General features: G+C 36.3%; 1 protein-coding gene across 2 annotated transcripts in view; it reads right to left on the reverse strand.

Annotated features, from left to right (window-relative positions):
• Positions 1 to 13,927, reverse strand: part of LOC105391207 — a 44,553-nt gene that overhangs the window by 11,547 nt on the left and 19,079 nt on the right. For both annotated transcript variants that reach the window (XM_038107451.2, XM_038107450.2), the window contains exon 5: positions 480 to 685. In XM_038107451.2, coding sequence (XP_037963379.1) covers positions 480 to 685 — 206 coding nt within the window. The remainder of the gene's footprint in view (positions 1 to 479; positions 686 to 13,927) is intronic.

Below are 13,927 nucleotides of genomic sequence, written 5' to 3' on the forward strand. Positions count from 1 at the left end.
TTTATCAGCGTAGAATCCGGAAGCTGTTAGAATAAAATAGAATAGAAACTATGCCATAGCTACTCGTTTACTCGCTACGCTTTTGAATGAGGCTGCCGGAAAGGTTCGTAGAAAAATATTAAAGTTTTCGTTTTCACGCATACAAAGTGGCGCCTTTAGCGGAAACTATCATTAAACTTTTGACAGATAGGTGAGATAGGTAACTAACGTATGCAGATGACAGAATAAAACGAAAAAAAAGTTTTCTTTAATCGCAAAACCCGTACTAGAGGCTCCGGTAAAACAACAAACAACACTCACGCAATGATTTCAAAAGGAAAGATGAACCATCAGAACTTTTTGCCTAAAGAAAATGTCACTCGCGCGCTGGCCCCAATCCAAACAAATTATGACAGATATTATATTACATTTTAGGGCCAGCGCGAGGGTATTTTCTTGAACGGTCCTTACGCTAGTAACATACAAGTCAATGCACTCACGTCATCTCACTGTCGCTCTTAGCCAGCATCCACACGACTTGCCCAGGGTCCCTCCTGGAGCCGAGCGCCATGAGCTGAGACAGGCGCGCCCCGGGCGGCAGGGCCGGGCGCCGCGGCACCTGCCCCGTCCAGGAGGCGATGGCCAGCATGTCGGGGCTCTCCTTCACCAGGTGCTTCTGTGTGGCCAGGCCCTTGCCTGATGCGTCCTGTTGAGAGATTCGATTGTAAGTGGATTGGTTTGGTATGGGTTTTGGGTGTTAGGTTTGGGTTGGATGTCAGAAGCCATGATTAGTAAGTACATTATAATGTTTAAAGGGGGTCAAAGATTAGTACATTATAATAAGTTTAAAGTTAGGGTCAAGAGTGGGTTTCATGGCATCTTAATCGACTCATTTATGCACATGAAGCTAATAACATAGTGTTTCACACGATTCGGGAAATAGTGGCTATAACCTACGTGGATTGTGCTGTGCTGCCGGAAAACAGTGGTGTTGTTTATTATACACTTAGTGAAAGAACAAAAGACGCTGTACTTTCCGGTTTCAAAATGCCTAACAAATCAATATGATTAATCTAGGATTAATCCCTTAATGACTGAAATTCAAACAGACACCTGAATCCGCGTTTTCTAAGGTAAAATAATTAATAATTTAAATAGGGCAAGCATTAGAGTATGCGAAACGTCATAGGTCAAAAACATCGGTTATTAGTGGAACTCTCCACAAGAAACTCACTCGCGAACACAAATTAAATTCCAACAATACAAATAAATCAAAGTATAGTTTTTATTTGCAGCTCCAACTTTGAATCACTCTCCAACTTTACAAAAGCCAATTAATTTCTTCATTCAAGCCCTGAAAAGCAATAAAACACCCTCCGGAGCACTTCAGTAACAAAAACATTACAATTACATCAAGCTATGTATTTTCTTCGTAGCTTTTAAATTCTCAATTTTGTGTCTCCAATTGTTTTATAAATTTGTGAATTTCTGCCTTTTCAATAAAGGACGATATTTATCAATTTTAATCCACATGCATAGTTACTAAGATACTGATGTCGATTCTGAAGGCAGCAATTCTAAATTTTAACGCTGTCAAAATAAATAATTAAAAAAAGAAATTAGGTTTTTGACAGCATTTCTGCCTTCAGAATCGACATCTGTATTTTAGTAACTATGCATGTGGATTAAAAATTGTAAAAAAAGACAGCTGTGACACAGCCACTTAAATTCTGGACTATACCTAGACCTTTAGGCCAGTCCGCGTAGCATTGTCCCTCGACTGTACCAAACCTATTTCTCCTCAAGAACAATAGCAGTCATCAATAAAGAGAACGAGCTCGAATAACCATAAATTATCCGAGTAATTTTCACTCACGAGATTACCAGCACTGAGTTGAACGCGCATTACCGATAAGACGACCGCGTTCGACCCTCGAACGCTTTTAAAAACCCCGACCGCTTGAAAAACCCCGTCAATGAAAAGCGTAAAGTGCTCGAAGCACTTGATGTTCGCGATACGACACGCTTATGACGCCTTGAACGAGGCAGCAGCAGCGCTTAATGCTGAAAACGCTTATGGTTATCCGCTCGGTGGTTGTAAAAAATAAAGTGCTTACGTAATTTTTGATGATGTTGCTTTGTTGTTGAAAACTTTAAGGACTTGATTGGTTCGAGTGAGCGGTTTCAGCACAACACCATATCTGTTATGTTTTTAGGGTTCCGTAGCCAAAATGGCAAAAACGGAACCCTTATAGTTTCGTCATGTCCGTCTGTCCGTCTGTCCGTCTGTCCGTCTGTCACAGCCGATTTACTCGGAAACTATAAGTACTACAGTGATGAAATTTGATGGGAATATGTGTTGTATGAACCGCTACAAAAATATGACACTAAATAGTAAAAAAAAGAATTGGGGGTGGGGCCCCCCATACATGTAACTGAGGGATGAAATATTTTTTTTCGATGTACATACCCGTGTGGGGTATCAATGAAAAGGTCTTTTAAAATGATATAAAGTTTTCTAAAAAACATTTTTCTTAAAGTGAACGGTTTTTGAGATATCAGCTCTCAAAGTCGTAAAAAGTATGTCCCCCCCCCCCTCTATTTTTATAACTACGGGGTATAAAATTCTAAAAAAAATAGAGGTGATGCATGCTAATTAACTCTTTCAACGATTTTTGGTTTGATCAAAGTATCTCTTATAGTTTTTGAGATAGGTTGATTTAAGCTACGGAACCCTTTGTGCGCGAGCCCGACTCGCACTTGGCCGGTTTTTTTTAGTATGATAATTATTCATAAGGTAGAGAGTCCATATTTCGCGGTATTCAAAATGGCGTCCTTATTTCGAGTTATATTTATTTTCATGATTATTACTTATTTTAATAGGTTTGGATAATCTAAAATTACATTTAATCGTTCATTATCTTTAACTGAAACTACTTGATGTAGTAAATATGTTTAAAGTTGCCTAAAATTACTAAAAACTCATGTAATGTGCCGTGAGGGCGACGCCGCCATGTTTTTCATACAAACGCGACCCGGCTTACGTAAGGCCAGCCATATTTAATAATTGTGTTTTTTAATATTTATACGACGTTCAACTTTGTAAATAGTTTATATTTAGTTTATTATATTCTTATACTTACATTAAATTTAAATTTTAACTCTTTTTAAACTAATTTAACCCCTTTAAACTCAAAAACAAAATACCTCGGTATAAGGGCCTGATTTTTATACGTTGTTCCTAACTCCGACGTACCCTCGGTATAAGGAAAAATACTATGTCATGATTTTTAGCTTATAACTTTACAAATAATAACATTTGAAGTATATGCTTGATTACATAATAATAATGATGAACGTGACAAGCTTATAACCTAATTCGGCGGTACAAAATATCCTCTAGGAATCTTAATATGACACGATAATTGTTGATGCAAAAATCATGGTTACCTAGAAAACCTTAACTTAGTATGTATATTTGAAATGATAAAAAAACAGTGTTATTTTATCGCTATTAACGTAAGTGATACATATTTTTACCAATATTTTATGTATGATTTGAGTAACATATCTATGTTGTTTCTAAATCGATAATTTGATAACTCGAAATATGGATTATTAAAATACTTGCTGAACCCCTAATATGGAGTATGACATTTTTCATAGGTAGGTACCTCGGAAATCGGAATATGACTCTACATCACACCTTCGCAGTGTCATCCGATGCCGTCATCAAACCATAAAATCAAGATGAATTAGCGACTTTCTTCCAAAATGTAAAAGGGGTCTGCATAGATATGCCTGACTTTACGAAACTACTACTAGATACTAGGTACTTATTACTCTTTATAAAAGAAGAAAGAAATAAATTTGTAGACGTAAAACTTTATTTTGGTGAATAAAATAACACACACGACGGTTGAGTTTTTATAACACTTATATACACAATTGCCTAATTTCATTTCTGTATTTTATTTCCATTATCCTTCTACTTCGTGGTCTGATGGCCGTTGTAATATTGTTATCCCAGAATTCCCAGATAAATGAATGTCCTGTATACTGCATTTCATGTTTGGTTTAGGGGTCTGGTTGATTTTTTCATTTTCTTGTTGTTGTCACTGAAAAATAAAGTAAGTAGGTAAATTGTATGGATAGTTGACAGAATTAAGCTTATCCTTATAAGTTGGTACCCATTTTCACAAAACTTAGTGAGTTTAGAAACGAAAACGCTAGAACAAAAACCTAGGTTAGTAACTAAACTGATGCCAAATTACTGATAAAAACATAAAAATATTTTCATTTTACGTAATTTCCTAAAATAATTCGCACACAAGCTTACCTTATCGATTTTCCAATTGCATATTGCAAATACAAACATAATAATTTAATAAAAGATGTTTGTTTTCTAATGTAAAGACTTAACAAAAATACTTTCGAAGAATAGCGGCAAACTTTTCGGCGGAAAATTTAACATGGCCCCGGCGCGCCTCCAGTCCAGCGCGCATGCGCCATAGAGATGTACCTAGTGCAATGTTCCTTGTTCCGACCTATGCTTAAATGAAAAAATAATCGATGCTGGATCGATTCCTGGGTAGATACTTTTATTATAATCATATTCGTTTATGGTAAATACATTAGGTACTCATCGGAAATTAGTACTGATAAGGTATTTGTGCTTTTGTAAGTATTCGATACTTTTCCTCATCCCTTACACATCTACTTTTATTACGTATCATCAACTTTTAAACATTTAAGTAAGAACATAAAATATCGTGGAAAAAATTTAGACCTTACTTAGATAAAAACTATAGTAAAAAATGTTTAAATCATTCGAGTTCAATAATCGATTATATTCGATTACTGTCACTATTTCATCAATTTACCCCATCTCTACTCTATTTTTTTTAATCGCTTGGAAAAGTCCATAGAACATCATAGAAGCATTATGAATATTTTTTCTAGCCAATGTTACCAGTTGCAATAATGAATTATGAAAATGTTACATAAATAATAGAAATTATCACGAAAACCAATATAAATGGAGAGTATTTAATTCTTTTCATTATTTTCAACTACTATTTAGAATAATTAAATTTATTTGGAGTACTTTATGGTTAAAAAAGTATATCGATATTTTCGATTGTAATTTCCTTACGTTCATGGCCACACTCATGGAGCCACTGACAGGACTAACTCGGAATATGGAACAGGCTACCTCGGTATATGGAAGAAACCATAATCCTACCTCGGTATAAGGGTAAATCGACATGTGTAATAAATTATATTTTTTTAAGTATAATAAATGTGTTATCAATGAATCTGTGTTAAGAAATATAAAATTTAACGTATATTCTTACAGAAGACAATATTTCACATCAATATTGATGGTTACAAATGCTTATTTTTCTTACTTACTTTCAAATGTTGTGATTTACCTCGGAATAGGGACGCGATACCTTATATGCAGGCTCTTACTATTTTACAAAAGTTTTTTAGTAAACCGGGGTAGCACTGAAATCAGATGACACACTTTAAAAAAAAATATACCCATTAGAAATTTGTTGCAAAAATTCAACCTTCCGTATGCTACTTAGTACCGAAGTACAATGTACCTACTTACCTAAATATGACTTTTACAACATAGCGTTAGTATAGGTAATTATGATATTCCCTCAGAGAAACAGTCTAAGCACTTTCTGAGTCTAGTGACTATAAACGATAAATATGAACGATGGACCAGCCCAACCAACAGTGTTGATATTTCTCCTTCTGCGTTTAACAAAAACAATCATTGGGCCGAACCTGAACCAACTTAAATGAAAATTCTCTAATTGGAAAACTTATAGCCAACGTTCCAACAATGAGTTAAATTGTTTAAGATGTAAGAGGTTTGTAATATCGGCTGGTGTGAGATTAATTAGGCCCTAACCTTGAACCCAGGTGGGTTGCGAAATGTTTAATAAACGATTGCGGCGGAATACTCGAGTAACTCGGCTGAAAGGGGATGATCCTAATTATTTTCAAGCCTGTGCCTGTAATTCAATATAAAAGAAATTCTAACGGATTTTGACTAACAAAATATGTAGGGAATATACCTATACAGAAGTGTGCTCCGTATTTTAATGGCTCTCAAAATTCTCGCTGAACTTTATATTTTTCAATTGCGTTCAAAATTCAGCAATGGTCAATTTAAACATTTAAGGGTTTCTGAAATCATGTTTCTGTGTAAAATTCAACGCGAACTGGATTAATCATTGTTTTGGTTATGTTCTGAAGGTTATTAATCTTTTATAATACTCACTTAATTATTAAAATTAAGGTAGCAGTCAGCGAGTAGCAATTGAGTGGCTAATTAATACCTTAAAAAATATTTCTACCACGGCTGGGAGTCGACCGCGGGAGATAAGTCAGCTCAAGACTACCTAAGTGTGGAGCAGCATCTCTAGTCGTTCTTTAGTGACAAAATACCCATCCATTATTAGGCCTTGATGTCGAAATTGTAGAATAATACAGCTATTCCAAGAATCGTTAAAAATTTCCCCTCAATCGTTTAAAAGCAAAACTCATAAAACGACAAGCAAACAATATCACCGACACTTTACCGAGAGAAATACGCAAAATAACTTCGGGAAAGTGGATAAGAACTTCGTTACAGGGAATTTTCTCGCGATGGAGTATACCTTTATCGGTTTAACTCGACAAGTATTCAAACGATATGTTATTTCACGGCTTTTACACAATTTTGCCGCCACCGGTGGACGGGCACGCTTTCATGTCGGCTTTTATTTCATACACATCTACAACTTACTATAGGACGTTGGGTGCTGCAGAAACGGTACCGTATCTACTCCGTAATATACAGGGTGTCCCAAAAGTCAACGTCATCCCCTAAAGGGCTGATAGGTCAGCTCATGAGAGGCCAGAATATCACAATATGACCTTAGTAAAAACTCGATAATTTTCGAGATATTGACACTTTTATAAATTTGCTGAAAATCGACACCTTGGATCAGTTTTTTGCGTGCCGCCGGTACAAAAATCCATATAGTTAGAATTTGTTTGGTGTTGCATCACCCTGTATAGCCCTGCTATTGATCGCATTCAAAAAAAATATCGAGTAATGCTGTATGTTTAAAAAAAACACGGTTTTCAAAGTCATAAAAGGTAATCGTATTTTTTTATAAACAACTTTGACTCTACATACTGTAAAAAAAATATACCACGCAAACCTGGCACCTTATTTGAAAAGATTGCTCATTTAATGCAGTTTCCAAAATGGTATAAAACGTTGCTATTGTTTCAATTAACAAAAAGTTATTGCTATTTTAGTACAAAACGACCTCGATGTAAAATTGTTTGAAGGAAATTTATCTGACTGAATTTATTAAGGGTAAGTCATGTTGGAATGAGTAAAAGTAAAATAGGTGGCGTGGCCGGGAGTGGGAAAAGAGATAACGTTGTCACAGTTAGTAAAAAAACGCATTTTGAGTATCTTTCTCGAAAAAAGTGGACTATAGCAACTCCACATTCCCCATAAATGAAGCGCATGGTAACGTATATTCCTGAGTAGTGCTAATGTGTGATATTGTACAAGTAAAACGCTTACACATGTATATTGTACACCCACAGTATCCAAAAAATGGACAGATCAGTTTGTCATTAACATTACCTCTAAGTACTTGTTATTTATTTTAAAGTTATTGTTAAACAAAACCAAACTCTCCAAATTATGATTATGACCATTAATGAGTATTATTTTTTGCTGATTATGTACTTAATATAATAATGAGGTGTTATAATTTTGAGAAATAAAAATAAAAGTCAATAAATGTTAGTTTTTTTAAATTAAGGTGTAAAAAACGCAAAATATGTTTTATAAGAGTTTGGTAATTTTTTTCTTAGCTATTTTTGCGTCATCTATGTTGCCACGGCTGACCCCACCACCTATTTTACTTTTACTCATTTCAACATGACTTACCCTTAATAAATTCAGTCAGATAAATTTCCTTCAAACTATTTTACATCGAGGTCGTTTTGTACTAAAATAGCAATAACTTTTTTGTTAATTGAAACAATAGCAACGTTTCATACCATTTTGGAAACAACATTAAATGAGCAATCTTTTCAAATAAGGTGCCAGGTTTGCGTCATATATTTTTTTTACAGTATGTAGAGTCAAAGTTGTTTATAAAATAATACGATTACCTTTTATGACTTTGAAAACCGTGTTTTTTTTAAACATACAGCATTTTTCGATATTTTTTTTGGCTGCGATCAATAGCAGGGCTATACAGGGTGATGTAACACCAAATAAATTCTAACAATATGGATTTTTTGTACCGGCGGCACGCAAAAAACTGATCCAAGGTGTCGATTTTCACCAAATTTATAAAAGTGTCAATATCTCGAAAATTATCGAGTTTTTACTAAGGTCATATTGTGATATTCTGGCCTCTCATGAGCTGACCTATCAGCCCTTTAGGGGATGACGTTGACTTTTGGGACACCCTGTACATACAATATTACATATACACCAATCGCATAGAGAAGCGCTTCAAGAAACATGCGATACTAAACTCATGGAGACTAATTAAAATAAAATTATAACACCCAATAAACCTCTTTGATCAAAATGTCCTTCCATCCTAAGGTTGTCTTGAAAAAATCGCTTTAAGCGATAAGACCGCCATTTTTGTACATATGTGTTAGTATTTAAGTTATGTAAGTTTATTTTATGTGTGTGTACAAATAAAGAATATTCTATCTATCTATCTATCATTCTTACACTTAGTAGGCAAAATTATAAAAAATACTGTGAAATGAGTTATGACAGTGAATAAATAGCTTACTGCTGCTTACTATTTACGTTCAGACAATTTTGCTATACACAGATACACTCTAACTAACTCTCTCTAACTCGTGAACGTATAAAAAACAATGCACGCAGTGCTGTCAGAATGTAGAATGAATATGATCGAATAGGATTTGCGTAGTAAATATGCTATCGTTTTAGGCCTAGTCCACCACGTTGGCTAGTGCCATAGAGTATAATATACTGACTATACATATAGTGCGGGTTGGTGCATCCCAACATAAGCAAGCTTGTGCTGAGAGAGTTTTCGGGTAAGTGGACAACCCGACTGTCAGATAGGTAGGATATAATAAATACATATCAGACAACAAAAAGTACAAACCGATTCCAACCCCATTAATTGAAGCCTTCTCGGGTACCTTTATGTCACCTGTGTGCTTATAGTTTTTAGAAGAAAAAAATGCAATTTAGCAGAGAGGGTGATATTCAAGGCACACATTGTCCGGTCGGGACGGCCCTCGACCGGCGACAATGGACACTCGACGATGCCTACAACGAGCAATATTGTGTTGGGCCCAACTACCCGGGCCTTACGGGGAATTCTGTAAAATGTTCGTGTTTTTTTTTTGTTAAAGTGGTAGCGGTAAAAGCACACAATAGTAAAAACATGTACTTTATCCGACGACCGAATGGCGTAGTGGTTAGTAACCCTGACTACTGAGCCGAAGGTCCCGGGTTCTATTCCCGGCTGGGGCAAATATTTGTTTAAACACAGATATTTGTTCTCGGGTCTTGGATGTGCCCGTAAAATGGCAATAGGCCCGCCCCCTATTACATTGGGTTGGGACTAACATAACACTCTGGCGAAAAGTGGGTGCACAGTGCACCTCTGCCTACCACGCAAGGGAGTACATTAGTACAAGGCGTGAGTGAGTGTGTGTGTGTGTGTACTTTATCCATTTGTGTAGTTACCATTGTCACAGAGTAATAATTGTGTGCTTTTTACGAAACTACAGGATAGTATAAATTTTCGTGAAGTGTAAAAGTTGTAGAATACATTTGTGTTGACATCTTGTATAGAGTATAAGAACCATCATTAAGGGGGAATTTCACCAAACGCTAAACGAAGTTGTTCAGAATGACCCCCTGAGTCACCCCCTTTCGGCTTAGTATACCCTTTTTGCAACACCCTGTATAACGGCAATGACCCTCTCCGAATACTCCCTAACATTTGCAACAGCCTCTATTTGGTTCTTCTTTCATGATCCGAAGTGTACGACTACGAATATTATGACGTTTAATAAAAACGGATCATAAAATGCGACTCTGCTCGTAATGAGTTTTAGGAATCTGTCGGGTTAAGATGAATCAAATTACAGATGGGTTACGAGTGAAGTTATATTTGCGAGTGTGAGGAATCGTAAAAGCTTTTGATGGTAATTGTAATAGGAGTGGACGGTAAGAGTAGGAGCCTCTCCCATTGACGTGTCAACGGTATGTCTATAGACGAAAGTAAGGCCCGGGTCTCCTATTTACGCCGTAGTTCGCGTCCAGCGTCACGCCGTAGGCCGCGTCACGATGCTCACTATAGAAATGTACTGATGCGGTCTCTCTCACACGCCGACGTTGGCGCGTAGACGTAGTGAGCATTGTGACGCGGCCTACGGCGTGACGCTGGACGCGATCTACGGCGTAAATAGGAGACCCAGGCTTTATACGTCCGCCGCACCCTGTACGTCTAATACAGGTTTTGCTAGTTGTTAAAATGTGCATGATATTTTCCGCTAGAGGCGCCACTTTGTATGCGAGAAAACGTAAACTTTTATAGTTTCCAACTCTCACAAACCTGTACTAGACCCTCTGGCTCTGAGTAGTTAGCTTCTGAATTTCTGATGATATGCTGACAGAGAAATCCGCTTAATCAGTAACCGTAAGTAGATCGGCCATACATTTACAAAAGAAACTAATAAAACGGGACGTCCACCCGTGAGATTAACAAACACAAGTATACATCAAAAAATAATTATCAAAAAAATATAATAGGTATTTACAGACAAACCTCCTCTTTTTTTTTGTTTCTAAGTCGGTTAAAAATTGAGGTACCAAAGGTGGTCTCAATGTGAATTCAAATGCGAACTGAGTTCGTTAGCTCTAATGAAACGAACGAAACAAACTTAATACTCTTCTGTAGCTTTCGCGAACCAAATGCGATATTGTACTCGCATTGAATATCTTTGTAGGTATACATTCTGTGTAAAAAGTATCGGGATTAGATCAATAAAATAAAAAATGATTCTTATTCATTCAAATTTATTTTATCACCTTTAAAGTATGCTCCTTCAGAAACGATACACATACGCCAACGAATTATCCAATCATCACAACATTTTTTAAATGCTGTTTTCAAAGTTGTGTTTAGTACTCGCGGGGATTTTTCCTGTATAAATTTGGATGAATAACATTTTTTTATTTTTTTGATCTTATCCCGATACTTTTTAGTCTTTTTACACAGAGTAGCATATTCATTTTAATATATATTTCGTCTTATTACGGATCTTATGTACCATCATTCCACTACACTAGAACGGTCTTCACATGTTTTTTTTCACAATTACGGAAACATTAGGTAGATAGTTTTTTGAATTTTGAGTATTTCTTATTTTTTATTTCGCATTTTGTCAGAATAAGAAATGATGTGTATATTTTTATGAATGCATTCGCCTTAGAGCTTTTCTTTCAACGTCAGAGCCCGATCAAACTATCGGCCGACTAAAAGTCTGCAGTATGCGGGGTCTCTAACTTAACTCCCATCCTTTACCCATTGCAAAGTTAGTATAGCCGGACTAAACAAAACAAACTAACAAACACTCACACCTTGTACTAATGTACTCCCTTGTGGGGTAGGCAGAGGTGCATTGCTGCATCCACTTTTCGCCAGTGTTATGTTAGTCCCAATGTAATAGGGGGCGGGCCTATTGGCATTTTACAGGCACATCCAAGACCCGAGAACCAAAATATCTGTGTTTTAAACAAATATCTGCCCCTGCCGGGAATTGAACCCGGGACCTTCGGCTCAGTAGTCTGGGTCACTAACCACTACGCCATTCGGTGGTATCGTCGTATAGCCGGACTCTATCCATAAAACCCCCCAAATCTCTGTCTGAGCCCTCATAATCCTGTCCAGCGAACAACTAGATACGAGATAATGTATGAACCCCTTGTATAGTGCGACAAACTTATCTGTTCCGGTGATAGCGAACTAAATTGATCCATATCTCATGTCTTACTAATAAATTGTATATTGTATAAAATTAGATGGGTTTATTAACACCGTAAAAGCGAATTACGACTACTCGGAAAATTTAAATCTTATAGAATGAAGAAATATTAGACATTTATGTGAACTCTCACCGGAACAGATAAGTTTGTGGCCCTGTTACTAGGTCCGTCCATTGTCAGGGCTGTCACTATCAGATTACGGCGGGTCGGCTGTCCGAGTGTCATTTACATCAGCGGACCAACCCTGGAGGGTCACTCTAGATTCACAAAATTTTAAAATAATCCTAAAGCTTTTTTACACTCACGGGCAATGAAATAGTTCCACTAGCAAATTGCCAAAACACATTTAATAAAAAAAATTAACAAAGTATAGTTGTTTTTAGTTGGTAATATTCTGATGCTCTATCAAATGTACTTAAATTTTGCAGAAGGTGCCATTAAGCTAGCCTTTTCCGTTTAGGAGTAATTTGGTATTTTTCTCAGTGGAACCTTTTCATTGCCCGTGAGTGTATTATCTAATTCAGTTCTGTAGAACCAATGTACTTATTAAAAAAAACAACGCTTAACAAAAAGGCATATGGTATGTTAAACCGCTGACTTTACGAACGTCAACTAACGCATTAGATTTCCTTTTTTTTAATTAGTCTACTTATTTGTAGTTTCACTGCTGGGCAAAGACCTCTTCTTTAATTTTCCATTCATCCCGATCTCTATAGGAATGTTTTTTAAACTTAAAACCTCTCGTTTGTTTGCAATCTAAATGGAAAATGACAGTTAACCACTGTGAATACGAGAATGTAGCCTCCTGGTACAGGTTCTATAGTTGTCGTAAATTTCAAAAACCCATTCTATACAATTAATATAAAGAGAAAGAAAGAAAACATTTATTTGACACATTGAACAACAAAAACAGAAAAAAAAGAAAAAGAATGCAACAAAAATAACAATACAGGAAATAATACAATATAGAACAAAAAAACAAACTAGGTTGCTGTCCAGAGCATCAAATCGGCACCAGCTCAGCATGTGTTGTAGCCAAAGAGGCCACAGCGCTGGTATTAAGAGATAGACTAGACTAGATATGTATGTACATACATAGACTCGGTTACCAGTTTTCGTAATGTAGAGTGACCCTCTAGTCCTGAAAGCTTAACCTAATCTACGCCGAGGTTGCGATACAGGCTGCCGGATAACTTACAGTAAATTACAGTAGTCACGGCCTTATGTAGCGATTACACTCACGGGCAATGAAATAGTTCCAGTGAAATATGGAACGGTGGTAGCTCAGTTGGGTAAGCCGCTTCTCACCCCAGAGATGCGATTTCGCATCCCGGCGCTGACATGTACCAATGAGTTCTTTTAACTTAAGCTTTAACTTATAACTTGGTCCAAGCTAAGGAAGGCAGTTTAGACCTTGGGGATATGCACAAAGGTTCCACTCAAGAGAGCCAGGTGCAGGTACTAACATCCCCACAGAGAATAGAATAGAATAGACATATGATGTTCCATCATGGCAGGTGGATCTTTTTCAATGCTCGTGAGTGTAGTATGTGTTGGAGATGCCTATCTTAAGATCTAAAGTAAAGTAAACTATGATTTATTGCCAAAATAAAAATGACCTTACATACTTATTCTACATTATAACTAATTATTAAGTACATAGACATAGATATACTTACATCTTACATTATACAATTTTTGTTAAAAAAAATACTTTAAAGAAATTAAAATTTTGTGTTTGACATGCTCAGCATAAGTCTACGGAAAACATGTTTTCGATTGACGCTGTTTTTCAGCATGCCCCAGTGTGTTTATTTAATTTACAATATCCTTACAGTCTAACAGAGGCGCCTTGTG

The sequence above is a fragment of the Plutella xylostella genome, chromosome 25 (genome assembly GCF_932276165.1).
Source record: "Plutella xylostella chromosome 25, ilPluXylo3.1, whole genome shotgun sequence".
In the NCBI taxonomy this organism is placed as follows: domain Eukaryota; kingdom Metazoa; phylum Arthropoda; class Insecta; order Lepidoptera; family Plutellidae; genus Plutella; species Plutella xylostella.